This window comes from Podarcis cretensis (genome assembly GCF_951804945.1).
Source record: "Podarcis cretensis genome assembly, chromosome: 2".
Lineage (NCBI taxonomy): Eukaryota > Metazoa > Chordata > Lepidosauria > Squamata > Lacertidae > Podarcis > Podarcis cretensis.
This window is the reverse complement of record NC_137171.1, coordinates 14,007,125-14,034,357: the sequence shown is the minus strand read 5'-3', so window position 1 is coordinate 14,034,357 and position 27,233 is coordinate 14,007,125. Positions and strand designations below refer to the sequence as shown.

Below are 27,233 nucleotides of genomic sequence, written 5' to 3'. Positions count from 1 at the left end.
GAGTGCAGCCCCCTAGGGACGCGATAAAGGGAAGAGTGGCATTCAACCAAGTTTTATTCAGAATTAAAATGAACTTTGTCGTATTGATTCATTTCATTGGGTCTGCTCTGAGTAAGACTTGGTTGAATGCCACCTAGAGGTGGTGGACATAAAAGACATAGACATAGAAAGATGTCACATAGAGGAGGGAGAAAGGTTGTTTTCTGCTGCTCCAGAGAAGCGGACACGGAGCAATGGATCCAAACTACAAGAAAGAAGATTCCACCTAAACATTAGGAAGAACTTCCTGACAGTAAGAGCTGTTCGACAGTGGAATTTGCTGCCAAGGAGTGTGGTGGAGTCTCCTTCTTTGGAGGTCTTTAAGCAGAGGCTTGACAACCATATGTCAGGAGTGCTCCGATGGTGTTTCCTGCTTGGCAGGGGGTTGGACTCGATGGCCCTTGTGGTCTCTTCCAACTCTATGATTCTATGATTCTATTCTATGATTCTAGAGTTTCTTAAGATGAGTGTTCCTCCTGAGAGAGCCCTTTCCCTTGTGGCCATATACCTAGAATCATGGGATTGTAGAGTTTGAACCCAATGGTCATCTAGTCCAACCCCCTGCGATGCAGGAATCTCACCTAGACCTTCCAACCTTAAAAACCTCCAAGGCGGAGAGTCCACCATCTCCCAAGGGAGTCCATTGCACTGTCAAACAGATCTTACCATCAGAAAGTTCTTCCTAGTGTTTATTCAGAATCCCCTTACTTGTAACGTGAATCCATTGGTTTGAGTCCTACCCTCCAGAGCAGGAGAAAACAAGCTTGCTCCAACTTTCATGTGACAGCCCTTTAGATATTTGAAGACGGCGATCATATTACCTCTCTGTCACCTCTTCTCCAGACTAAAATATCCAGCTTCCTTAGCTGTTCCTCATAAGGCTTGGTTTCCAGACCCTTGGTTGCCCTCTGAAAGCAGGATCCTCAATGTGGCTTTGCTTAATGGTCAGAAGAGATGGGCCTGTTTTTTTTCCTACTATGAGAAAAGGTGCTTCTTTGTAATGCACTCTATAATTTTAAGACCTAAAATGAGTCCCAAAGACTGTATCATCTGCTGGTTTTAAACCTGGCTCCAGAAAGCCTCAGGTAAAATAAATTTCAGTTTTCCCTCCTTATTTCTCACATTTGCTCTCCTTGAACAGAGCAGGTCAGCTAGTGGAATCTCTAGTTTTATCACTGGCAGCCTTAAGCAGAGAACCACTAGCCCCATCAAGGCTGTCGCTCGCTTAGGACTCCGTGAAGCTATTTCACAGTAATTGTTGGAGCCTCTTATTTTGTTTTCTTTTTCTCCTAGGTTGATGGTAAACCTAACCCAGCCAGCTGTCCTCTGCTTTGGCAAACTCCCCCAGGAAGCCAGCTTCCGACACCATTTCCTGCAAATCGTCTCTTATCTGCAGGCTTACAAAGAAGTGAGTGGTTCGTAGCAGGAGCTCGGCCTATACTCGAGTAGGACCCTGGTGGGGACACATGCCCAACTGGCATGTTCCCTCCCTCCCTCCTGGTCGATCGTTCGGGAGCTCCAAAAGCTTTCTTCACCCCGAACATCACAGCGACCGATGCCAACAGACATCGGCACACTTAGCGATCTGCAGAGTTTGCGCAACTTGCGTGACAGACCTCAGCAACTCAGCATTTTGGCTAATCTACTTTATTTACATATTTACACACGGAGCACTGCAACATGCCTCCCTCTCTCTAGCATCAGACAGCAAAGGCAAAAAAGAACAAAGGACAATAGTCCCACTTCACGGAACACAGTAACACAAACATCCTGTCTCTGTCACTTCCCACTCTGTGGAGTCAAAACATATACCGTCACGTGATAGACAAAAATCCCATGACTGCAATCATGGAGCAGGAATTCTAACAGTTCGTACTGGTGTCTCTCATCTTCCAATCCTTCCTGGGATCCATGTGGGGACTGCCTTGTGTTTCTTAAGCAGCGGCGCTTCCTGTAGTCATGCAGAATTCTGGCACACTCTCAGCTTTCTGGAAATAATGCTTTGCTGGATTCAGACTGAAGATGAGAGGGGAGGGGAGGGGCTGCAGCTTCTGGGATAGAGGGCACTGACTTGAGGGCCTTGGAGACAGACTTGAGTTCAAGAAGGGATGGAGATCAACAGTGGGCAGGCTAGCGATGGGAAAGTGAGGATCTGCTTTTCTGGGGTTTAGCTCCCTCTAAGACAGTGGTTCTCAAACTTTTTTTTTTCCTTCTTCTGGGCCACACTTTCAGAATAAAATTTGCTCTCACCGCACCACATTTTTATTAATATTTTGGCCTTCGAGTAAGAGTCTGACCCAGCAGTCAATCAGTCAGTTTTATTGCACATAGCCAGAGGCCGCCGCAGTGTACACAGAATCATTCAACAATTAAAAGAAAATAGAAAAAAACTTAAAACATTTATATTATCAAGACATTACCTACTCTAAACAGAACTATAAAAGTACCTTAATATACAGGTTAAGACATTAAACAATAAAAATTATAGGCTAAAATTATCATATGGCCACTAATCTATTAAAAAATAATGTTAATTAATACAATGCAATTATATTCGAAGTTTGGTGATAAAGATAGAATATAGTTTGATGTAGATAGGGTCAAATAAATTCATCTCCTTTACAGTTAGTGGCTACCTTGGCTATATAATTTGCTCTAATTTTCCTAGAGGCAGTTGCAAAGAGTGCTACACGCCAGGTCACATACTTATCTGTGTCTGCGAGGAGATCTAAAATCATGTCAGAGGGGTTCTGGCCAGGGGACCTTGTCATTATAGATGCTAAAAATCTTTCTCTTGCTTCGTTATATAAGGGGCAGCGCAAGATATAATGCATAAGGTCCTCTACTACAATGCAAACATGTTTGTTTGTTGGTATGCCTCTGTGTCTCCCATCTCTATAAGCAGAGTTTATTGTATTTAATCGTAACTCTGTAAAAGCTTTCTGAAGTTGTACATTTTATTAATAAGAAATATATTGGAAAACAAAAGAGAAACAACTGCTAGCAGTGCTTGATTTATAGCATAGAATGCAACTGCTTTATACAGTGGCACCTTGGTTTACGAACTTAATCCGTTCAGGAAGTCCGTTCTTAAACCAAAGCATTCTTAAACCAAGGCGTGCTTTCCTGTAGCAGCGGGGGACTCATTTTACAAATGGAACACACTCAGCAGGAAGCGGAACATGTTCTGCTTCCAAGGCAAAGTTCACAAACCAAAACACCTACTTCCGGGTTTGCAGTGTTCTTAATCCAAGTTGTTCATAAACTAAGCTGTTCTTAAACCAAGGTACCACTGTAATATGATCATGGGACACCCAGAAAGCATTAAACAATGCAGCTACATAAGAACGTGAATAATTCCCCAAATATGAACAACTCTTTGCTAGCACTGTGTGATTCGGGATTACAACTGGGATTGCCCCCAGTATCACTGGATGCTCTTCCTCTTATCTATCCATATTCTGCAATGACAACAGAAATACCGTATTTTTCACTCCATAAGATGCACTTTTTTTGCCCAGGAGCAAAAAGCAGATCATGGTTTTTTTTGTTTTTTTTGAAAGAGAAGACTAAAGCAATAAGGAGAGAAATTAGAAGAAAAGGAGGAGCAAAAAACTGCTCCAGCTAAGGAAAAGACACGAAGGCAAACAAGAGGGAAGGGAGTGTTGAAAGGAAACAGCTGATCGGTGTGATCCGAAGAGAAATAAGGGATGCTAGCGGAGGCTGCCTGGGAGGGGGGAGGTAAAAGCCCATGGATCCTCAGGATTTTTACATTGGGTCACCCCAAATTCACCATCAGATCACATAGCGTGTCCATGGCTACAGCCTGCACCAAAAAAATCACACACCCACTGTTGCGTGGGACCGCTGTGGCGCAAAAACGTGGTTACAAAGCACAGATCCACATGGATCCTCAGGATTTTTACATTGGTTCACCCCAAATTCACCATCAGATCACATGTCTGTGGCCACAGCATGAACCCCAAAAATCATACATCCACTGTTACGTTCAGAATATTTTTTTTCTTGTTTTCCTCCTCTAAAAACTAGGTGCGTCTTACGGTCAGGTGCGTCTTATGGAGCGAAAAATATGCCGTGCTACACTATACTGCACCAAAACATTTAAATGTTTCTTTGATTGCCCTTGAACCTTCCTGCCATGCTTGTCATCCTCTCCTGCCACACCCTCTGACAACCACTGCTCTAGGGGTGTTGTAAACAAAAATTGCCCTTTTCCCTTATGGGGTATCCAAGAGCCCATATAGAGTCCTTACATAGGTTCCCTATTGGTAGGAGAGAATAACAGGCCAACCAGAGAATATTGAGAAGCAAAGCAGCTAGTAAGCTTGATCTTTATTGATCTGTTGCAACAGGGTGCTCCCCTCACCCGCAGGAGTGGAGGAGGAACCCCGAAAAATGGCGTGCAAGGCCTTATAAAGACTTTTGAAATTCCCACCCTGTAGATCAGGACCACCCCCAGAAACATCATATATACATCACAGAAGGGGTGTAACCTAAGACCACCCCTCAGATCCATCGCACCTACATCACAGAAAAGGCGGTCTAAAACAGAAATTTGAATATTGTTTTTCTCTTGTTGTTTATCTCCTGTCTGGCAGGTTACTTGATTGGATTGCCTGGGGAGCCTGGCCAGTCTTTTGTAGTGATAAATACTTAGTTCCTGGGCCAGGTCAACAGCTCACACCCTATTCAAACACAGACATACCCTTAAGACAGTGTTTCCCAACCTTGGGTCTCCAGCTGTATTTGGACTACAATTCCCATCATCCCTAAGCACTGCTCTTGCTAGTGAGGGATGATGGGAGTTGTAGTCCAAAATCAGCTGGAGACCCAAGGTTGGGAAAGACTGCCTTAAGACAGGATTTGTGAAGGAAAAGACAGTGGGGAGGCTTTTCCACTTTGACCTTGCAGAGAAAACATTTGTTCAGTTTGGGACAGTTTGGGAATCAAAATGGTTCCAAGTCGGTCTTCCTGTGCTGATCTATGTACGTGCTTGGTTCGTACGCTTATGAACATTACCATATATCTAAGGCCATAAAATTCCTATCACAGGGGAGACTAACACGCTTCCTTCCCCACCTTGTAGGCATTTGCCAACGAGAAGATCTTTGGGGTACTGAGTGAAAAGCTATATGACCTGCTGCAGCTGGTGAGTAGTACCGTTTTGGCCCCCAGTCCCAGAAGTGGCACTTTGTGGGGGACCCGATCCTCAAGTGCAAGGAGCCAGAAGGGATTTTGGGAATGGATGTGGAAGGGGACCAAAAAAAGGGGGTGGGAGGGCAAGGTTGGGTTTTGGGCAGAGGCAAAAAAGCTCTGCCCCATGAACCCACTTGTGTTGTGGGGGGTTCATATATGGTGACCTGCCCCTTCCTTCCTTCCTGCCCCCAGGACTGGGAACAGCGTCAGGAGGAGGATAACCTCTTAATCGAGCGGATTCTGCTGCTGGTGCGCAATGTGCTGCACGTCCCGGCCGATCCCGATGAGGAGAAGGTACTTGCATGTCTGAAGGGGGGGCACCTGATTGTGGTCAGGCTGCTACTGGTCTAGGGCTTTGCCTGAAGGTGTGAAAGAAGCACCTGAGCTTTGCAGAGGTTCACCTACCTGGATCTCTGCTTTCACAGCAGTCACTGCTTTGGTTTTTTTATACCCTGTTTTAGGGTGAATTACTGTACTTTTCCGGGACACAGGTGGCGCTGTGGGTTAAAGCCTCAGCGCCTAGGACTTGCCGATCGAAAGGTCGGCGGTTCGAATCCCTGCGGCGGGGTGCGCTCCCGCTGCTCGGTCCCAGCGCCTGCCAACCTAGCAGTTCGAAAGCACCTCCGGGTGCAAGTAGATAAATAGGGACCGCTTACCAGCGGGAAGGTAAATGGCGTTTCCGTGTGCGGCTCTGGCTCGCCAGAGCAGCGATGTCACGCTGGCCACGTGACCCGGAAGTGTCTCCGGACAGCGCTGGCCCCTGGCCTCTTAAGTGAGATGGGCGCACAACCCCAGAGTCTGTCAAGACTGGCCCGTATGGGCAGGGGTACCTTTACCTTTACCTTTACTGTACTTTTCCATGTACAAGACAGGGTTTTTATGTTTTAAAACCGTGTTTAAAAATTGGGGGGTTGTCTTATACAGTATGCAGCCTCGGGTTACAACCTCTTATACAGTATGCAACCTTGGGTTACATACGCTTCAGGTTACATACGCAGGTTAAGAACTTTGCTTCAGGATGAAAACAGAAATCGTGCAGCGGCAGCAGGAGGCCCCGTTAGCTAAAATGGTGCTTCAGGTTAAGAACAGTTTCAGGTTAAGAACGGACCTCCGGAACGAATTAAGTACTTAACCCGAGGTACCACTGTACATGGATAGTACACATAGGTGGGACGTGGTTTTTGTTGCTGTGGTGAGCCGGAGATTGTCAGCAGCTATTGGGCGTGTTATTGGTGGCTTCAGCAAGGGCCCCCTGCCCCCAAAAGCTCAACAGATCTGGGCAATCCTTTCCGTCTTATACATGGGGGTGTGTTATACACGGAAAAATACTGTATACAATAATGGCTTGACTTAGGCTTGACTTGAAGCAGAGGCTTGCTGGTTTACACATTCACATTATACGCACATCACTACACATTCACCACGCTATCGTTAAATCTGCCGGATAAGGGGTGGAGGGGAACGGGAACAGTCATAGGTTTTGCTTGTCTCTGGTATATTGCAAGAGATTTGCTCGCTATGTCACGCTAGTACTTGAGGTGACATGATAGATTTCCACACACAACCTCTGCAGGAGTGAGGTGTGTCAGTAGTTCTGCTTAAAATGTGCATTGCACATTGTCTCCATTTAGATTATATAGGAGTAACCCTAGCAAAAATTTTGAGGGATTTTGCTCCTGGTCTGACATTGCAGACTAGGTTAGCACTGCTGAGCTACGGTTTCGGTAGTCGATCGGACTCCTGGAACAGATTATGTTCGAGAACCACGACACCACTGTATATATATATATTTAACACAAACTTATTGTTCCTTGGAATGCAGTTTGAAAGCCAGCAACGGATAGTGTCCCTGTCCTCAACAACCACAGTGTCCTTCCTTCCTTCCTTCCTTCCTTCCTTCCTTCCTTCCTTCCTTCCTTCCTTCCCCTCACCCGTTGGTATCCCTACTCAGAAGAAGAAGCACCTTAGGTCATGAGGACCCCAGTGCCCTTGTACTCAGGCTCCTGTGGTCTTTGCCATAGAACATTGACGACGATGCCAACACTCATGACCGGGTGCTATGGGCCATCCACATCAGTGGCATGGATGATCTGCTCAAATTCTTGGCCAGCTCCCAGAGCGAGCAGCAGTGGAGCCTACATGTGCTTGAGATCATCTCCCTTATGTTCCGTGACCAGGTAAGTAAGGGGAGGAGTAAGAGGGTTGGGCAAGGCGGGCGATAATCTTCAGATGGCTGAACCCAGGCCTGTTGAATTGCTGGTTGGGCTGTCCATTGGATACAGTCTCTGTGTTAGAAGTTGGCAGTGCTATTTTTCTAGAAAAAGAGGTGCCAGAGCTCATCATGAACACCTCCCTTGTTCTCTTATACAGTCGTACCTTGGAAGTCAAACGGAATCCGTCCCAGAAGTCTTTTCGACTTCCAAAACGTTCAGAAACCAAAGTGCGGCTTCAGATTGGCTGCAGGAAGCTCCGTCGGCCATTCGGCTTCCAAAAGCATGTTTGAAAACCAGAACACTCACTTTCGGGTTTCGATCTTTCGGAAGCCGATTTGTTCAGGAGCCAAGGCATTCGAGATACACAGTATGACTGTAATGGCAATGGCGCCCGCCAGAGAGGTGCCGGATATGAGTTTCCGGCTGAAGAAACGCTCTTGAAGTGGGAATGAAGCCCCAGGAATTTAGTGGCATTCAAAACTTATATACTGTAGAAAGGGAAGAAGGAAAAGGGAGAGTTTGAATACAAGACGAAAGAGGAGATGGCAATAGTTTTCACCTGTACTTGTGAGAGACTTGTGGAGTGGGGTGTAATTGGGACAGTTTTTGGTGGGAAACAGCGGAAACGGGAAACAGCGGTTGCTAACAAAACAAGTGAATAATAATTTTATTTATTTATTTATTTATTTATACCCAACCCATCTGGCTGGGCTTCCCCAGCCACTCTGGGCGGCTTCCAACAAAATATTAAAATACAGTAATGCATCAAACATTAAAACTTCCCTAACCAGGGCTGCCATCAGATGTCTTCTAAAAGTTTGGTAGTTGTTGTTCTCTTTGACATCTGGTGGGAGGGCGTTACACAGGGTGGGCACCACTACCGAGAAGGCCCTTTGCCTGGTTCCCTGTAACTTGGCTTCTCGCAGCGAGGGAACCGCCAGAAGGCCCTCGGCGCTAAATCTCAGTGTCCGGGTAGAACGATGGAGGTGGAGACGCTCCTTCAGATATATTGGACTGAGTATATCTGTGATACATAGGAACAGGACTTCCAGGTTTAGAGACAATGTGCCTTCAGATCACGCATGCGAAGGGCAAAAACGGACATGTCTTGAGCGTGGTCATTTTGTGAGTCTTTTCACTTGGTCACTGTAGGGCCGTAGTGGCTGGGCATGTTGGGTGTTTCCGTCCATTAACATCTAAATGGCCACAGGTTAACCTTCCCCGGTCAAACCTAACACGGTTGTCCATATGTTTAGCATTTTGTAAGCCTTCTCAAAGTTGGGAGGCACAGAAGGCAGGCAGAAAGATTGCCTTGTCCTATAGGCAACCTGCAGTGACTACTCTCTGCCTGGGATGGGCTTGGTATTGGGTGAGCCTAGCTTGGCTTGCAGGAAGTCACAGAAGTCCGTGTCCCCAACAGAACCCAGAGCAACTGGCAGCAACAGGACAGGCCCGCTCAGCCAAGGAGCAGAGCGCAGACGCCGCTGAATTGGAGCACCTGAGGCAGAAGGAACTGGCTGAGAAGAAGAGCCGGGTTCTCCAGCGGAGCAGCAGGTGAGGCAGGGTGGACTCGATGTAAATCAAATCGATTTCAATCACTAGTCAGTAAGACCTATGCTTCTAACACTTCTGATCCTTGATTCAAACTATGCTTGTTCCCCCGATATATGCATCTGCTTCTCCCTTTCCCCGCAGGCACTCTCGTTTCGGTGGCTGCTACGTCATTCAGGGCCTGAAGTCTTTTGGAGACAGAGACGTTGTGATGCATAAGGGACTGCAGAATGTAAGTTGATGTGGGTGCAAGTGTGTGTGGTGGGGAGAGTTGTTGCCTGGCAGTGCTCAAAGTTGAAGGCCTCCCTTTGCTACTTTGGGTTGTGTCAGGGAACTGCCATCGGAGCCAGTGGGAGAGAGAGGGCTCCAGAGGGATTCCGGAGAGCGTCCCGGGACGAGGAGAAGCAGCCCATCTTCTGGGGAAGGAAATCAGCGTAGCACCAGTGGAGAAGGGGGGCAGATGGGGGAATTGGCGAGGCGGTCCCATGACTCCTCGCCGGGGACCAGCGGGGAGAGCACGGGTCCTCCGCTGCCCACACCCTCCTTGCGCAGAAGGCTTCCACGCAGGGAGAGTAGGCGGAGACTAGGCGTCAAAGAGCTTCTTTGCTGGAAGAAGTTCAAGAAACGCCCACTGACGGATTCTGCCAGCGATTGAGACAGCCACGGGCGAGTGGCTGTCCGGACAGAAAAGGTTCACTCAGGCAACCCAGCCAGGTGTGGCGCCGGTTTACGCACGAGCAACCCCTAGAACCATCACAGGTTGTGAAGTGTGTTAAGTATAGTAATTTAATTGGCAGACATTGTCAATGCTTGCATGCGTTAAAAGGTAAAGGTAAAGGGACTCCTGACCATTAGGTCCAGTCGTGGTCGACTCTGGGGTTGCGGCGCTCATCTCGCTTTATTGGCTGAGGGAGCCGGCGTACAGCTTCCAGGTCATGTGGCCAGCATGACTAAGCCGCTTCTGGCAAACCAGAGCAGCGCACAGAAACGGCGTTTACCTTCCCACCAGAGCGGTACCCATTTATCTACTTGCACTTTGACATGCTTTCGAACTGCTAGGTTGGCAGGAGCAGGGACCGAGCAACGGGAGCTCACCCCGTCGCGGGGATTCGAACCACCAACTTTCTGATCGGCAAGCCCTAGGCTCTGTGGTTTAACCCACAGCGCCACCTGTGTCCCCCCTTGCATGCATTACTTTGTGTTTAAATTGGATTGGTTGGTAACCAAGTTCAGAGAGTTTTGTAGGGGTTCTCATGCGATTGGCTCTCGTTGGTCACAATGGAGGCATACAGTGAAGGAGAGACTCTGATTAATGTGAGGCAAGATGGCTGTGTTTTAGAATCCACAGTGAATACCACTAGGTTGAATTGAGTGTTGGAGTGCTTCTCCGCTTGGGAGAAAGAGAGCAAAGATGCAGGAGAAGGCAAAAGTGGGCAGTCTATCATAGGAGCTGCAAGGCGTGGCCTAACTGAGATACAGAAGGCTGAGTGCTGAGCTCTGGAAAGAGGAAAATACAGTTGTTTGGAAGTTAGAAGAAGAGACCGTAAGCCCATGCTTGAACAAGCACGCGACTGTAAACATTAGGTTTTAAATCATCTATAACTTGAGTTTCTGCAAGTAAAGCTTTTGAATGTTAAAGTCTGGGCATTGGTTTAATTTCCAAAGAAGTGTGTCAGTCATGGTTTGAGCTTCTTAGCTGCGTTTTCGCTACTCTTACTTCAACAACAAAGTGGTAGCCCAGAAAGCCCTCACTTGCCTACCCTTACAAGCCCTCTCAACTGCAGAGGAAGCTGCAGTTGTGGATTCTGTACCTATAGTCCTCCTCTGGTGCCCCTCAGGTGTGGAGAACCTGTAGCCCTCCAGCTGTCGCTGAACTACGCTTCCCCAGCAGCCCCAGAAAGTATGGTCAATGGCCAGTGATTATGGGAGTTGTAGTTCAACAATATACAGAAGGCCAGGGGTTTTCCACACACGGTGTGCACCTCCCTCTCATGCTTGCTAGAGCAAGTAGGACTTACAGGCAGGGCGAGAGTAGGAATGGGGCAGGAGAAATAATAATAATAATAATAATAATAATAATAATAATAATAATAATAATAATAATTTATTTATTTATACCCCACCCATCTGGCTGGGTCCCCCCAGCCACTCTGGGCGGCTTCCAACAAAACACTAAAATACAATAACCTATTAGACTTTAAAAGCTTCCCTAAACAGGGCTGCCTTTAGATGTCTTCTAAAAGTTTGGTAGTTATTTTTCTCTTTGACGTCAGGTGGGAGGGCGTTCCACAGGGTGGGCACCACTACCGAGAAGGCCCTCTGCCTGGTTCCCTGTAACTTGGCTTCTCGCAGCGAGGGAACCGCCAGAAGGCCCTTGGCGCTGGACCTCAGTGTCCAGGCAGAACGATGGAGGTGGAGATGCTCCTTCAGGTATACTGGACCGAGGCTGTTTAGGGCTTTAAAGATCAGCACCAACACTTTGAATCGTGAGCAGAAACGTACTGGGAGCCAATGCAGCTCTCTCAGGACCGGTGTTACGTGGTCCCGGCGGCCGCTCCCAGTCACCAGTCTAGCTGCCACATTCTGGATTAATTGTAGTTTCCAGGTCACCGCTGCAGCCATCCCCACCTTCTTATCTTCTCCGCTCTCTCCCGTTCCTGGGCAGGTGAAGAACTACAGCCACGATCTGGCCAAGGAGGTACGGCGGGTGCCAAAGAGGCGCCAGCTAGCCCGCGATGGCGAGGGCGTCTCTCGCCGCTCAGCCCTCAACGTGAGGCTTTTCCTAAAGGAGTTCTGCGTGGAGTTTTTGGAGAACTGCTACAATCGCCTGATGTGTCTGGTCAAGGTGAGAGTGGTGTCCGTATCCTGCCAAGCGAGTGTGGGGATGGCAAATGGAGCGTCCTGGAAAGGGGAATCGGGAAGGGAGGGATGTTGGTGGTGTTGGGCAGAGCTGCAGCACTGCCTTCCCCGGGGATATCGGTTCCTTAACATAAAAGTGCCAACTCAGCCGGATCTGGCAAGACATCATCCTTATTTCTGTTCCAGATCAGAACTTTGTATTTTAAGGATTTAATTTTAACTTTTGTCATTGGGCAGTAAGAGTTTAATCCAGTGACGTCGTTGCACAAACAGAACAGTTTCCACTTGTGCAACAGACCCTCCCCTACCTCGAGAAAAATCTGCATCGGAGAGTTGGAGGAACTCCCAGAATGGATTGTCGGTTAATGACTTTGCTGGATACAACCCAGTATAAATATTGTAAAGAAAAACCGGTGCTGGTTGGTGTGATGGGTGACAAATGCCCTGGAAGCACATGGAGATGAATAGGTCTCATAAAGACCTCCCTCCAGTCCTTTCTCATTGTGCAAAATAAGTAGAAAGGTGCAAATGTTCATATTTTACAGTGGTACCTCAGGTTAAGTACAGTGGTACCTCAGGTTACATATGCTTCAGGTTACATACGCTTCAGGTTACAGACTCCGCTAACCCAGAAATAGTGCTTCAGGTTAAGAACTTTGCTTCAGGATGAGAACAGAAATCGTGCTCTGGTGGTGTGCCGGCAGCAGCGGGAGGCCCCATTAGCTAAAGTGGTGCTTCAGGTTAAGAACAGTTTCAGGTTAAGCACAGACCTCCGGAACGAATTAAGTACTTAACCTGAGGTACCACTGTACTTAATTCGTTCCAGAGGTCCAAACTGTTCTTAACCTGAAGCACCGCTTTAGCTAATGGGGCCTCCTGCTGCTGTCGCGCCGCCAGAGCCCGAGTTCTGTTCTCATCCTGAAGCAAAGTTCTTAACCTGAAGCACTATTTCTGGGTTAGTGGAGTCTGTAACCTGAAGTGTATGTAACCTGAAGCGTATGTAACCTGAGGTACCAGAGTATATGGAAGTTACCACCACTGTGCTCTGCATCTGAAATTTCTTGCCGTCCACTGTGCACATAATAGGAACCCGAACAAAAAGGAGCAGTAACAGGATCAGCTGCTTCCTCTTGACGTTCCTCTTCTCTCTTCTCCCCTGTCCTGCAGGATCACCTGATCAGGGAGAAGGCCCAGCAGCACGATGAGACCTACTACTTATGGGCCATGGCTTTTTTCATGGCCTTCAACCGGGCTTCATCTTTCCAACCTCAGCTGGTTTCTGAAACGGTTAGCGTTCGGACTTTCTACTTCATTGAGCAGAGCCTGACCAAATACTATGAGATGTTACTTATGGATAAGAAGGAGGCTACTTCTTGGTCTAGAAGGTAAGGGGCGTTAGTCACCCTGTGGAAAGGCCTGCTGGGTTTCCCCCTCTTGTTTTGGCTGTGCGACTGAGTGCTTTTGTCACTTGCCCTCTCATCCTGTCTTCCCCTGTCTCTCCAGGATGCACCTGGCTCTCAAAGCCTACCAGGAACTGCTAACGACGGTGCACGAAATGGACCATTCTCAAGAAGAAGCTTTGCGCAACAGCAGTCACATCATAAAGAGTGAGGATTTTTAGTTGTAGAAAACACAACCTCTTAGGACAGAGGTTTTCAACCTTTTGGAGTCCACGGCTCCCTTGACCAACTACATTCTTTCTGCGGCACCCCTGTGGGGCCAAGGAGCCCAGTTGTGTCACCCCTTGCTTGCAGAGCCAGCAGCCCCTCACCCTTTTCGAAATACCTTCCCCTTGGGGAGTGCTCCCTTGGCCTCCTCTTCTCCCCTCTCCTTGGGAGTCCTCTGGGCTGCCGCCCCTGGTCTCTGAGCTGTCCTCCCTGCCCCCAAAAGAGGTGCCTCCTCACACTGTCTCACGGGCCTGGGAAGCACCCCCTGGCCAGCCCCAGAGGCACTATTCGCCTGCGGAGCTTGAAGCCAGGGGTGTTGCAACAAACAGCTGTGCAAGCCTTTGGCAGGCAGAGATGCAAGAGGGCATCAGAGGAGGGAAGGAAGGGAAGAGGGATGGAGGCCAGTGTTGCCTGTGGCACCCCTGACCATCATTCAAGGCACTCCAGGGTGCCACAGCACACTGGTTGAAAACCACTGTCTTAGAACAATGTCCTGTCTGTGCTTAAGACCCAGTTCAGATTGAGAGGCAATGACTTGAGAGCTTTATGTGTTGGGCTGATGTGCTGTCTTAGGTAGCCTCAGGAGCACATAGATGATAATGGAGAAGAAAGAAACGGTTGTCCGTTTGCTATTGTTTTCAATTTATGAATTGCCATTTATACACGTCTTTTTAGAAATATTAAGAAACAGCTAAGCCGCTGAAGATCTTGTTGGAAAGTCAACAGAAAACAAGCGCCTAAAACAGAGACTTTTCCATACAGCTGGAAAAGCTTGTCAAAACAAAAATGTCTTCTGTTTCACGGAAGTACTGATAGTAGGCACTGGTCAGGGATACTGTTCCACAGAACAGGGGCATCTGCTGTACCATGGACAGGGCTTTTGATATTTTTTGGACTTGGAAGGGGAAACTCCTTCAGGACACAGTGACCCTACTGGGTCTATAAGGCAATCTCAAGGAACCTGGTCGTGAGCTGTACACAGGTTGCCCGGCCCCCAAGTGGATTTAGCATAAAGTGCTTAGGATCCTATTCCTTCCGCTATTTTTTAATTTCTTGTAGAGAAGGAAACGCTGGCTTGTGTGCACGGATAACACTAACAACATGACCACCTCTTTCTCCCAGACAACATTTTCTACTTGATGGAGTACCGCGAGCTGTTCCTCACCCTCTTCCGTAAGTTTGATGCCACAAAGCAGCCGAGGTCATTCCTGAAAGATCTGGTGGAGACCACTCACCTTTTCGTGAAGATGCTGGAGAGATTTTGCAAAGGGAGGAGCAACCTAGTGGTCCAGGTATATTGGTGCCTGGGGACAAAGTCCTTTCCATGCAGGGAAGCTGGCGGGTCCCAAGTAGGCCGCACTAGGCCTCTCCATTTCAGCCAAGCCACACAGACCCATAGCTGTCAACCGTCCCTTATTTGGCAGGAAAGTCCCTTATCCCAGCGCCGTGTCCCGCTGCTGTCCCTTATTGATGATGTCCCTTAAATTTCCCGGGTTTCAAAGGAAGCAGCTCCTCTCCCTCCCTCCCTGCCGGCCAGGGAGGAGGGAGGCTCCAACTGTATTGCTTGGCTGCGTTGCTCACCCAATAAGGAGTCGAAGAACGACTGGGGGGTGGAGCTTGCATGCCTTGTGCCGATCAAATCGGCCGCGTTGCCTGATTACTTGCTTTGCTCAGCGCTTCCCAGCGGAGAGGTGACGGTGGTTTTCCTTGCTGCATCTCCTTTGCCGGGTTGCTGCGCTGTGGGAACCACCGCTTGAGGCTTCGTTTGGCTGCTGGCTGGGCTTTCTGCTTTTGGCTTGGAGGGGCTCAGAAGTCGAACATCCCTGTGCTCTGAAAATCCCTTATTTTGGCTGCTGATCCCTTATTTTCGAGGCTGCTGGTCCCTTATTTTCAAATCTGTAAATTGACAGCTATGCACAGACCTGCCCTTCCCTATACATAATGTAGGGTGTCAGGTGTGGGGATAGGTAAGGGTGGGGCTTTGCAGACACCAACAAACAGCTGATTGCCAGTACCTGCGAAACCCCTTCCGCAGCGCTTCCCAAGCTGATCGTTGGCGTCTGTGAAGCGCTGCACACACTTTCTGGGCCTGAGAGGATGATTTTTAAAAAATGTATTAAAGATTTTCTTGATTTATAATGGTATGTTCAATGTCTCTCTTTCGTATTTTTTTTCCACGTAACACTTTTTTTTTTTTTACAAATCAGTTTCATTTGTTGAGACATTAGGAAGAATAGGGGGAAAGATGAGTGGGGGTGGGGTCGGGTGGCGATGTTTCTATTTTACTTAATATATGTGGGGTTTTGTGTCAGCGTTGCCTGTGCAGGTTCTCTGCTGTTCACTTGTGTTCCTTTGGTGGTGAGAGAGGTTGGGGTTGGCCTAGGGTGTGGCTGTTCATTTGGGGTTGTCTTTGGTGGTCTTTGTTTTCATGTGTGAGTGGGGTGGGTGGGTGTTCTGGATCAGGTTAGCCATATTAATTTGTATGCTGTTGGTGGATTTTTGTCATTGTCTTGTTGGACTGTGTATGTGATAAAGGGGAGCCATACCGGGGTGAAGGTATCTTCTTCTATTTGTCCCCGTGTCAGTTTCAGTTTATTGGTTAATTTTTCTAGTAAGGCGAGAGGATTGATTTAATCACTTTCCCTGGGCCGTGCTTGTGGACAAAGGGCTCTAGCATTGCTACACTTCCGTCAGCAGCCCCTTTTCCTCAAAAGCTGTCTCAGAAACCAGGAAGCTGTTGGTTTGTTTGTTGCAGAGCAAGAAAATCAAGAGGAAGAAGAAGCCTGCTAGGTCGGCTGTGCAGCCCCGAGCACCTGAGGAGCTGGAGAAGATGTGGCCGAGGCTGGCTGAGCAAATTGATAAATGTATCAAGGTAGGATAATGGGAAATAACCAGTCTTGACACAGCAGCTTGGGGGCTCCTGTATTTTGTTTTCTAGCTGTCTGGAAACGGAGAGTGGCGCTTTTGCAGCTCTCTTGTTTGATCCAGTTCTAAAATGCACAAGGTTGGTTCTGAAGTCATAAAGGTAAAGGGACCCCTGACCATTAGGTCCAGTCGTAGCCGACTCTGGGGTTGCGGCATTCATCTCGCTTTATTGGCCGAGGGAGCCGGCGTACAGCTGCCGGGTCATGTGGCCAGCATGTCTAAGCCCCTTCTGGCGAGCCAGAACAGCGCTCGGAAACCCTGTTTATCTTCCCGCCAAAGCGGTACCTATTTATCTACTTGCACTTTGACGTGCTTTTGAATTGCTAGGTTGGCAGGAGCAGGGACCGAGCAACGGGAGCTCACCCCATCGCGGGGATTCGAACCGCCGACTTTCTGATCAGCAAATCCTAGGCTCTGTGGTTTAACCCACAGAGCCACCCGCATCCCTTCTGAAGTCATAGGAACAGACAAAAGGGAGCTGCCGCCTTTTGCTATCAACTTAGACCATTGGCCCACCTACCACTCTCTCTTGTGCAGTGACTGTCTAGGGTTTCAGAAAGGGACCTTTGCAGTCCCCATCTGGAGACGCCAGGGCTTGAATCTGGGGCGCTTCTACACACAAAGCTCTACCATTGAGTTGCAACCACTCCTCAAAAGTCATGCAGAGCTTTGCATACAGATAATGGGTACAGAAAAAAAAATCAGACTCAAATACTCTGGTTTTTTGGTTTGTTTGTTTTTTTGGGTTTTTTTAAGTCTTCCACGTGTATGGAAAAATGTAAATAAGGCAAAGGGGGTAAAACCCCACACCCACCTCTTTAGCAATTTTATAGTAAGGTAAAGGGGACTCCTGAGCATTAGGTCCAGTCGTGGCCGACTCTGGGGTTGTGGCGCTGATCTCGCTTTCTTGGCCGAGGGAGCCGGCGTACAGCTTCTGGGTCTTGTGGCTAGCGTGACCAAGCCGCTTCTGGCGAACCAGAGCAGCGCACGGAAACACCGTTTACCTTCCCGCCAGAGTGATACCTATTTATCTACTTGCCCTTTGACGTGCTTTCGAACTGCTAGGTTGGCAGGAGCAGGGACCAAGCAATGGGAGCTCACCCCGTTGTGGGGATTCGAACCGCCGACCTTCTGATCGGCAAGTCCTAGGCTCTGTGGTTTAACCCACAGAGCCACCCGCGTCCCTAATATTTTGCAAAAGGAAGTAAATTGTCTGTGTTCCAGTTGGAAAATTTTTATTTATTACATATTACATTTGTATCCAGCTTTTACTGCAAGAAGCTCAAGGTGGCATGCATGGTCCCCCACCCTTTTCAGCCAGTGTGGTGTAGTGGTCAAGAGCGGTAGACTCGTAATCTGGGGAACCGGGTTCGCGTCTCCGCTCCTCCCCATGCAGCTGCTGGGTGACCTTGGGCCAGTCACACTTCTTTGAGGTCTCTCGGCCCCACTCACCTCAGAGTGTTTGTTGTGGGGGAGTAAGGGAGAGGAGAATGTTAGCCGCTTTGAGACTCCTTAAAGGGAGTGAAAGGCGGGATATCAAATCCAAACTCTTCTTCTTCTTCCCAACAACCCTGTGAGGTAGGTTGGGGGGAGAGAGAGGGTGACTGGCCCACGGTCGCCTTGCACCACTCTGGCTCTGATAGTACTGCCTAGTGTAGTGATCATATTTTCTAGTTGTGTGAAGTCTGGATATTGGTCTGTGAATGTTCAGTTGCCAACAGAGGTTTGGTAACACTTGTTTTTCAGTTTTTCAGCTTTTGCATCTTGCTAAAATCTTCTCAAGAGAGGTGTGAAAACTGATGATAGTAGTGCAATAGTGCACTGAATTTTCTCAGCCATCATTCATGCAGTGCCTTCTGGAAGCCAGTAGGGGGTAGAGTTTCTAACTTTCCAAATGTTGAGCTGGTTTTGTAAGTCCTCTAGCCCTATTTTGAGATGGCGCCACAGCCTCCTTTCAGAAGATATGATAAAAAGCATGTGTTTGGAAATGCAGGCAGGCTTGCAATCTGGAAACGCGTTAAAATTAAAAATGTTCCTATCATTTGACGGGCAAAAGAATTCCACCCTGGTCGAACAGAACTCTGCAGTGTGAGTGGCAGAAAAACCTTAGTGTGAATCTGCATTCAATCCTTCCTCTTTGAAATTTACTTACTTTATTAATCTTGCCCTTGTTTGGAATACATCTGGCATTTTTCTTTCTTTCTTTTTCTTTTTTAAAAAAGTTTGTTCATAAAGCTAACCTTTTCAGGTGTATACATTTCATTAATTTTACAATCATTTTAACATTTCAAAGCTTGACTTCCTTCCCCCTCTTTCTGCAGTTCCTTGAATTTATTCTTTAATATATTCTGCATATCCAAATTCATTTATTTTGCTCACTTAATTATCTACTTTAAATATATACTCTTACGAAAGTTATCTTGATTTCTTATCCTTCCGGTTAGTTTTGCCATTTCTACATATTCCACAAGTTTTTGTATCCATTCTTCTTATGTCAAGACTTCTTCTTTCCATTTTGGGGCAAATAACTTTCTTGCCGCTGTAGTTACGTACATAAATAAATTTCTGTACAATTTATGTCAGGGGTAGGCAAACTTAAGGCCCGGGGGCCAGATGCGACCCACTTACCTTCTCAATCCGGCCCGTGAATGGTCCAGGAATCAGCATGTTTTTACATGAGTAGAAAGTGTCCTTTTATTTAAAATGCATCTCTTGAGTTATTTGTGGAGCATAGGAATTCGTTCATTATTTTTCTTCAAAATATAGTCTGGCCCACCATGTGGTCTGAGGGACGGTGGACCGGCCCTCTGCTGGAAAAGTTTGCTGACCCCTGATTTAGGTAGTTCTGTCCCTATAATTCCCAAAAGAAAAGCTTCTGGTTTTGTTTTTTACAAAGGTTATTTTCCGGCATCTCTTTCTTGCCGTCAGGGTCCTGAGCCTCTCCCGGAGGACGTTGTCCCTTTCGATGCTGCATCGGAAATTCCACTGGAGGAGCAGCGAGCTGAGGCCATGGTACGGATCCAGGACAGTCTACTAGCTGGCCAGGCACCTGAAGCTCTGTCCCTCTTGCGGTCAGCAAGGTAAGAAAATGTCTTCAAGGAATGTATCAGTGTCCTTAATAGTCTGTGAAGAACTATTGGTGAATCAGAGGAGCTAGAATACAGGAATCTCAGCTAAAGCATCTGTGACAGATCCAACCATCTGCTTTATTTTATTTTATTTTTTTTATATAATATTTATTTATTTTTACAGAAAAAGAAGGGGGGAAAAATCAAAGAGATACAAAACTTCAGAAATAATCACAAATGTGTATCAAGAGTAAAGAAAAAATTAAAAATAAAACCTCCAATTTTTAAAAATTCATGTTTGCAAAACTTTCTTTCTTAACTTCCTCACGCCTCCCTTTTTTGTGTTCCTCTTTGTCCAATCAAATACAGCAAATCCTTGCCCTCTTTCAAAACTCATTTCTAATTATTAAAATCACTTCTATTATGTCTCCGATCTTTCCTCCTTATATTTAAACACCTTTAACATATTGGTTACTTTTGACATAATATAACTTCAGTCTTTCACCTTTTTTCTATTACGTTTCTGGATACTTTTTAACACTGTATCACTAATGCCATATTATTTTTATGTCCAACATCATTCTAACATTCATAAACTTTGCAGTATTTCTGTAGATAACTCTTGAACTTCTTCCAGTCCTCTTCCACCGCTTCTTCTCCCAGGTCTCGGACTCTGCCAGTTATTTCTGCCAATTCCATATAGTCTATTACTTGCATCTGCCATTCTTCCAAGGTGGGCAAATCTTGTGTCTTCCAGTACTTTGCGCCAACCATCTGCTTTAAGACCGTCAAGGAAGAAGATTCCACCACCTCTCGTGGGAGCCTGTTCCACTGCCGGACAGCTCTTACTGGAATAATTCAAAACTAACTAACTGAAGTCTCTGAAAGTCCTTAAATGAATCACGGTGCCAGACTTTACCTGGCAGAGAGCAATCTGTGAAGCTTTGTATAATCAGCCAATTGGTTCAACAAAGATATAGATACATATAATGAAAAATACTCTGGAACAGTGCATGCGATTATGTAGTGAACAGTGACTACATAATTGCATGAGCACTGTTCCAGAGTATTTTTCGTTATATCTATTCGGAAAAAAAGATTGGTTAATGAAGAAATTATGTATCTTTCTACTTACAAGTGTTGAACTAATTGGCTGGTGAAGAATTCAACGAAACAGTAGTTGTTATCCGGAAACACTGTCCAGCAGACTTCAGAGTTGGACATCAGAATTGGACATTTGCTGATTATACAAAGCTTCACAGTTTGCTCTCCGCTGGGTAAAGTCTGGCACCGTGATTCATTTAAGGACTTTCAGAGACCAGTTTGTTAGTTTTGAATTATTCCATAAAGTTTTTCACATTGTTATTGTTTCTGGCCGTCGTGTTGCTTTCGATATTGCTGACTCATATTTTGCAACACGAGTTTGTTTACGAACAGCTCTTATTGCTAGAAAGTTTTCCCCGTATGTTTAGTTTGGAATCTCCTGTCTTGTAACTTGAAGCCATTGATTCAAGCCCTACCCTCCAGAGCAAGAGAATACAAGCTTGTTCCCTCTTTCACGTGTCAGTCTTAAGGTAGTTGAATATGGTTATCTTGACACACAGAGTTGACCATCTCTGTGTTGTAAGAAACCTGAAAAGTAAAGGAAGTGTCGGAAGCATCTAGGTTTCCAGCTTCATTGTGTGGTCTTTTAGCAGCCCTGTTTAACAAATGAACATGTCCAGTAGAAGGGTCTTCCTCCAGAAATGCATGGCAAATGTAAACTTAGCAGTGTGTGTGGCCCTATACTGGAATAACAAGAAGGCAGGTCTCTGTCCCAAGCAGCTTGCAATTTAAACGTTGACACGAGGGACTAAGAGGAGGAGGAGATGATTATGGGTTGGGTGTGTGTGTGACATGGGCAATATGGGGGTTCCACCCCCTCCCCAACTAAGAAAAGATTGCCAGCTTCACATAGGCCTGTTTTGTTCTTTAGACATTTATCTAAAATGTTATTTGGAAGGAAACATTTATGAATGTATTCATGAAGGCCAATTGGATGCATCTCTATGCACAGACATAGACGCAAGGCACACAAGTAGTGATGTTTGCTGGATTATCACCCTTGTTCACAATTCTATAGTTGCTAAAGGGGTGTGTGGGCGTGTGGACTTGGTTTTGACCCAGTTCTTGACGTTGGAGTGCAGGAAGTATCAACCCGACTGTATCCTAGCTGTTGCAGACAGCTAATAACTCCCGCTTTCCTTCTTTTCTGTAAGGGAGGTGTGGCCAGAAGGAGATGTTTTTGGATCGTCCTCCCTTGGCCCAGATGAAGAGACAGAGCTGCTGAGACAAATCTTCTTCGCCAGCCTGCCTCGTGAGTGTCCGTTCTCCATGAGTCAAGTAGAAAGGAACAGCAAGAGGGCAGGAGGGAGGGCTGCTATGGATCATCCCAAGGAGAAGTCCCGCCTTCCCTTATGGTGGATCCTCAAATGTCCTTACATTTGACACACCCCTTCAAATGCACGCAGGAAAAACAGCACCCGAGACAGATGAACCTGAGGAGGCAGCTGAAGAAGAGGAAGTCGCTGAGGAAGAGTTGGCGTCTGTAAACGTGTCAGAAAAGGAATTCAATTTCCTGGATTACATGAAGCGGTAAACAGGGTGTTGTTGTTTTTTGTAAGAGCTCCCCCCCCCCCATCCTTCTGTGTGCCCAGGGTGTTTCAAATGTCTTGAGCCTGTTTCCTCTGGCATTCTTGTCCATGTCATTTTTTTAACACCCTTCCTCCGCCCCCAATCCATCATAAGGGCTAGAAAGTTTTCTTAACAAAAAGAGAGAGGGACTGAGCTTTAGGAAGCCGAATCCTGTGCCCATTACCACGTTTTGCGCTTCTGTGGAGGTGCAGTATGCAAGCAGCCCTGACTATAAATATCTTGCCCTGGTCTTTACACTATGGTTACCAGATTTTTTTCAATGAATCTGGGGACCTTTATTGATTGATTGATTGATTGATTGATTGATTGATTGATTGATTGAAGCTGAGTAGCAACAGGGAGTCAATAGTGGGGGGGGGGGGTTGAGGCAAAAGACCCTGGGCCCTAAGCACACATGCATATTGTATAAAGGTGCAAAGCCCTTCTTTCACACCCTGTGAAACATAAATGCACAGAGTTTTTTTAAAAAAACTGGGCAATGGCTGCCCGCTCGCGGCTCCTGAGCCTCCCCCAATCTGTCAAAACAAAGGGGGAAGGGGGCAGGAGATCTGTACTGCCGGACACCCCCGGTTTCCCTTCGGCAGCGGCAGTCAGCAGCCTGGAGTCAGCCAGAGCCAACTGCGCTACCAGGCTGGCTCCGGGCTGCTGAGGCTGCCGCTGCCATGTTTCCCGGGGACAGAATTTGTCCAGGGACAGATTTGCAAATCCGGGGACGTCTGGTAACCCTACTTTACGCCGAACGTGTTTAATATCTACACCCTGGTGTGCAGGTTTGCCAGTGCCAGTGTGGTCAAGGCCTATGTCCTGCTCTTCAAGAACTACCAACAGAACAGCGCCCACACTAACCACTGCGTGGTGAAAATGTTGCACCGCATCGCCTGCGACCTCAAGATGGAGGCACTACTCTTCCAGCTTTCTGTCTTCTGCCTCTTCAACCGGCTGCTCAGTGACCCTGCTGCTGCAGCTTACAAGGTGAGGTTTACGGTAGCTGGGTTGCCCTCTGCATCATCAGAAATGTGAAGGCTACAATCCTAAATTCACCTGCTAAGGAGCAAGCCCCACTGAACACAGGGGGACTTTGTTCCCAGGTAAACGTGTGTGGATTGATCTGTGAACAGAGAAATTGCAAATTCAAATTGTGCCTCTACCACCCAGATGACTATAGCAGTCTCCACCCTCTCTACCCACAAGATGATGCCTTGTTGCAAGGTTGTTGTAAGAAATAATGAGAACATTGTTTTGAATGTTTTAAGGCACTATGTGTATTCGATGGCTCCCTTTTGTTTTTCAGAAGTACCTAGCCCTTTTATCTGCATGTCAGAAAGGGAGGGGCCTTTTTACATGATCTTTTGAGAATGTCATTTTGGATTAATGTTTGTTTCCTTGGCAATTTGCTGAGGAAGGAATCTGGCATGAGTCAGTTGCAAAAAAAAAAGTTGCTGAAGTTTTATAAAGTGAGCTAAGAAGTCGAAAAAAGAAAAGACAATTCCCAAATCTGCAGATTTCTCTTTTCTGCCTGCTTGAATCTGACATGTATCCTATCTCCTCCTATGTATGCAGTATTATTAAGGAAACCTAAAATACCTCCGGGACCGCCTCTCCTGGTATGTCCCACGGAGGACCTTATGGTCATCAAATAAAAACATCTTAGAGATCCCAGGCCACAGGGAGGTTAGGCTGGCCTCAACCAGAGCCAGGGCTTTTTTAGTTGTGGCTCTGATCTGGTGGAACGCTCTGTCACAAGAGACTAGGGCCCTGCGGGACTTGACATCTTTCCACAGGGCCTGCAAGACAGAGCTGTTCCACCAGGCCTTTGGCCAAGGCACAGCCTGACCCCCTCCTTTGGTAATCCTCATAGAACTCTAGCCCAATGGTTGCCATTAAGCTGATTTGAACTGATTTTATAATGAACTGATTTTAGAATGTTGTATCATTTTAATGTTGTTAGCCGCTCTGAGCCCGGCTTCGGCTGGGGAGGGCGGGATATAAATTATTATTATTATTATTATTATTATTATTATTATTATTATATCATGAAATATTCCCATAGCGCTGAGCAGCAGTGACTGCTGAGCCCTGAGACTTAAAATAAATACTTCTCTCCAACCCTAGGAGCTGGTGACCTTTGCCAAATACATTGTGGGCAAGTTTTTTGCACTTGCAGCCAGCAACAAAAAGGCCTACGTGGAGCTGTTGTTCTGGAAAAGCACAGCCGTGATTCGGGAGATGACTGAAGGCTATGCTTTGGCAGAGGAAGATGAAACGTGAGCTCCTGGAATATTTTTCCAGTAACTTTTAAGTTTCTGAAAGGGCATTTCCAGAAAGGACTGGCCACTCTCTCAATATATTCCTTTTTTGTTTTGTGGGGATGGTGATTATTTAACAAATATCTATGTGTATAAAGCAGACAATGGAACAGGAAAAAAACCTCACAGGTCAAAATTACAGTACGATGCAATATAAAACTATAAAAATCCTTCCCAAAGCAGTGGTGGCAGCACATTTTGAAGACATACAGCAAGTGAGGGGCCTTTTTGCCTTTAAATTGAGGGGCAGAGGGAGGTAGCGCAGTATTCAAGGACTTCCACGCAGGGTTGCCACACCATGGCAATGACAGGAGAGTTTCCGGCATCTTCTGCCCACTTTCCCTCACGTGCGTTTGGTGAGCAGACCTCCAGATGCGTGTGGGTATTCACATGTGAAACAATCCCAGGTTCACTTTTTAAATTATTCCACATCAAATACCAAGTCAGAAGAATTAAAGTTAAATCTCTTTTTATTGGGGGGCGGGGGGCATAAAAGCACACGTCAACCTTCCCATCTAAGTATTTATTCTCTCTCCTTCTCCAAACAGCTCTAACTCCCTCAAGGCTGTTCAGTGGACTGAGGAAGACGAGGAAGAGCTGAGGGAGCTTTTCTACAAGTACAAGGAAGTGGAAGGTACCAAATGACATGGATGGGGGGGGGGAGACAGCATTGCAATCCAAATACAGTGGTACCTGAAAGGAACGCAACCCGAGTCTGTGCACGCGCGGGTCGCAATTCGCCGCCTCTGCGCATGCGTGTGATGTCATTTTTGCGCGTCTGCGTGAGCGGCGAAACGCGGAAGTAACCCTTTCCGGTACTTCCGGGTCGCCGCAGAACGCAACCTGAAAAGATGTAACCTGAACCGAATGTACCAAGAGGTATGACCGTAGAGCAAGATTGAGACTTTCAATATAGGATGCCTGTATTTTATCCACTTGGATAATAGTAATAATAATTTATTATTTATACCCCGCCCATCTGGCTGGGCTTTCCCAGCCACTCTGGGCGGCTTCCAAAAAATACTAAAATACTGTAATACGTCAAACATTAAAAGCTTCCCTAAGCAGGGCTGCCTTCAGATGTCTTCTAAAAGTCTGGTGGTAGTTGTTCTCTTTGACATCTGGTGGGAGGGCGTTCCACAGGGAGGGCGCCACTACCGAGTAAGCCCTCTGCCTGGTTCTCTGTAACTTGGCTTCTCGCAGCGAGGGAACCGCCAGAAGGCCCTCAGAGCTGGACCTCAGCGTCCAGGCAGAATGATGGGGGTGGAGATGCTCCTTCAGGTATAATGGGCCGAGGCTGTTTAGGGCTTTAAAGGTCAGCACCAACACCTTGAATTGTGCTCGGAAACGTACAGGGAGCCAATGTAGGTCTTTCAAGACCGGTGTTATATGGTCTCGGCAGCCGCTCCCAGTCACCAGTCTGGCTGCCACGTTCTGGATTAGTTGTAGTTTCCGGGTCACCTTCAAAGGTAGCCCCACGTAGATAGGGTTGAATGCTAAATTCTACCACAAAAAGGACTTCTGGACCCAAATTTGGGGGTGGGGGTGGGGAAGGCACTTTGAGCTGGTCCCATGTTGCAGTTTGGGATGAGTGGCAGGTCCTAAATCTGAAAAGGCTAATGAAGAATAGCGGCCCATGGCAAGTAAGAATTGCCCTCGAGCCAGACAGGCAGGGAAGCTTCTGCCAAAGCTACAGTGTGAGCAGGCAGGTGAGCAAAATATGTAGGCTGCTTCTTGATTAGGGAAAGCCTTTTGCTTCTTTATTTTTCTTGCATGAGGGTGGAGAGTCTGATCTTCCTCCTCACCCAGCCACTAAGCCTCTCCCCTTTTCCCATCTCCAACACCAGGTGAAGATATCCTTAACAACATCCTTGCACACTTGACCACTCGCAACTGGACGCGCAAGCAGGTGGCCAAGCGATTGGTGCACTTGGGGCTTGCAAGGAGCCTGCGGGATTTCCCTCGCGAGAGGTAGGTCTTTGTTCAGAGGGCTGCGACCTTCCTCTCCGATGGGCTGTCTCGGGGCTATGGCATTCGATAACAGTTGTAGGGAAAGCTTGTCTCTTCAACAACAACAACAACAACAACAACAACAACAACAACAACAACAATAATAATAATAATAATTTTATTTATACCCCACCCTCCCCAGCTAGGGTGGCTAACACCAGTAAAATTACAGTAAAAACATAATGGGGGGGGGGGGGTACAATTTAAAATACAGGTTAAAATGCAATTTAAAATGCAGCCTCGTTTTAAAAGTAGCCCTTAGATCAAAACCATAAGGGGAGGGAAACATAAGGGTCAGACGGAGTCCAAACCAAAGGCCAGGCGGAACAGCTCCATCTTGCAGGCCCTGCGGAAAGATGTCAAGTCCCGCAGGGCCCTAGGCTCTTGTGACAGAGCATTCCACCAAGTCGGGGCCAGTACTGAAAAGGCCCTGGCCCTAGTTGAGACCAATCTAACCACCTTGCGACCTCCAAAGTGTTGTCATTTATGGACCTTAAGGTCCTCCATGGGGCATACCAGGAGAGGCGGTCCTGTAGGTACGTGGGTCCTAGGCCACATAGGGCTTTAAAGGTCAAAACCAGCACCTTAAACCTGACACTCACTCTCTTTCTCTCTCTCTCTCTCTCTCTCTCTCTCTCTCTCTCTCTCACACACACACACACACACACACACACTTCCCAGAAT

At 47.0% G+C, this 27,233-nt stretch overlaps 1 protein-coding gene across 3 annotated transcripts in view; it reads left to right on the top strand.

The window, feature by feature from the left end:
* The window catches only part of TIMELESS (timeless circadian regulator), a 65,251-nt gene that overhangs the window by 21,065 nt on the left and 16,953 nt on the right, over positions 1 to 27,233 (top strand). For all 3 annotated transcript variants that reach the window (XM_079966343.1, XM_079966341.1, XM_079966342.1), the window contains exons 4-21: positions 1,333 to 1,447; positions 5,147 to 5,209; positions 5,449 to 5,550; positions 7,278 to 7,433; positions 8,890 to 9,023; positions 9,165 to 9,252; positions 11,686 to 11,865; positions 13,047 to 13,264; positions 13,383 to 13,486; positions 14,669 to 14,838; positions 16,302 to 16,418; positions 19,400 to 19,551; positions 21,798 to 21,895; positions 22,050 to 22,173; positions 23,004 to 23,205; positions 24,346 to 24,497; positions 25,088 to 25,173; positions 26,387 to 26,510. In XM_079966343.1, coding sequence (XP_079822469.1) covers positions 1,333 to 1,447; positions 5,147 to 5,209; positions 5,449 to 5,550; positions 7,278 to 7,433; positions 8,890 to 9,023; positions 9,165 to 9,252; positions 11,686 to 11,865; positions 13,047 to 13,264; positions 13,383 to 13,486; positions 14,669 to 14,838; positions 16,302 to 16,418; positions 19,400 to 19,551; positions 21,798 to 21,895; positions 22,050 to 22,173; positions 23,004 to 23,205; positions 24,346 to 24,497; positions 25,088 to 25,173; positions 26,387 to 26,510 — 2,385 coding nt within the window. The remainder of the gene's footprint in view (positions 1 to 1,332; positions 1,448 to 5,146; positions 5,210 to 5,448; positions 5,551 to 7,277; positions 7,434 to 8,889; positions 9,024 to 9,164; positions 9,253 to 11,685; positions 11,866 to 13,046; positions 13,265 to 13,382; positions 13,487 to 14,668; positions 14,839 to 16,301; positions 16,419 to 19,399; positions 19,552 to 21,797; positions 21,896 to 22,049; positions 22,174 to 23,003; positions 23,206 to 24,345; positions 24,498 to 25,087; positions 25,174 to 26,386; positions 26,511 to 27,233) is intronic.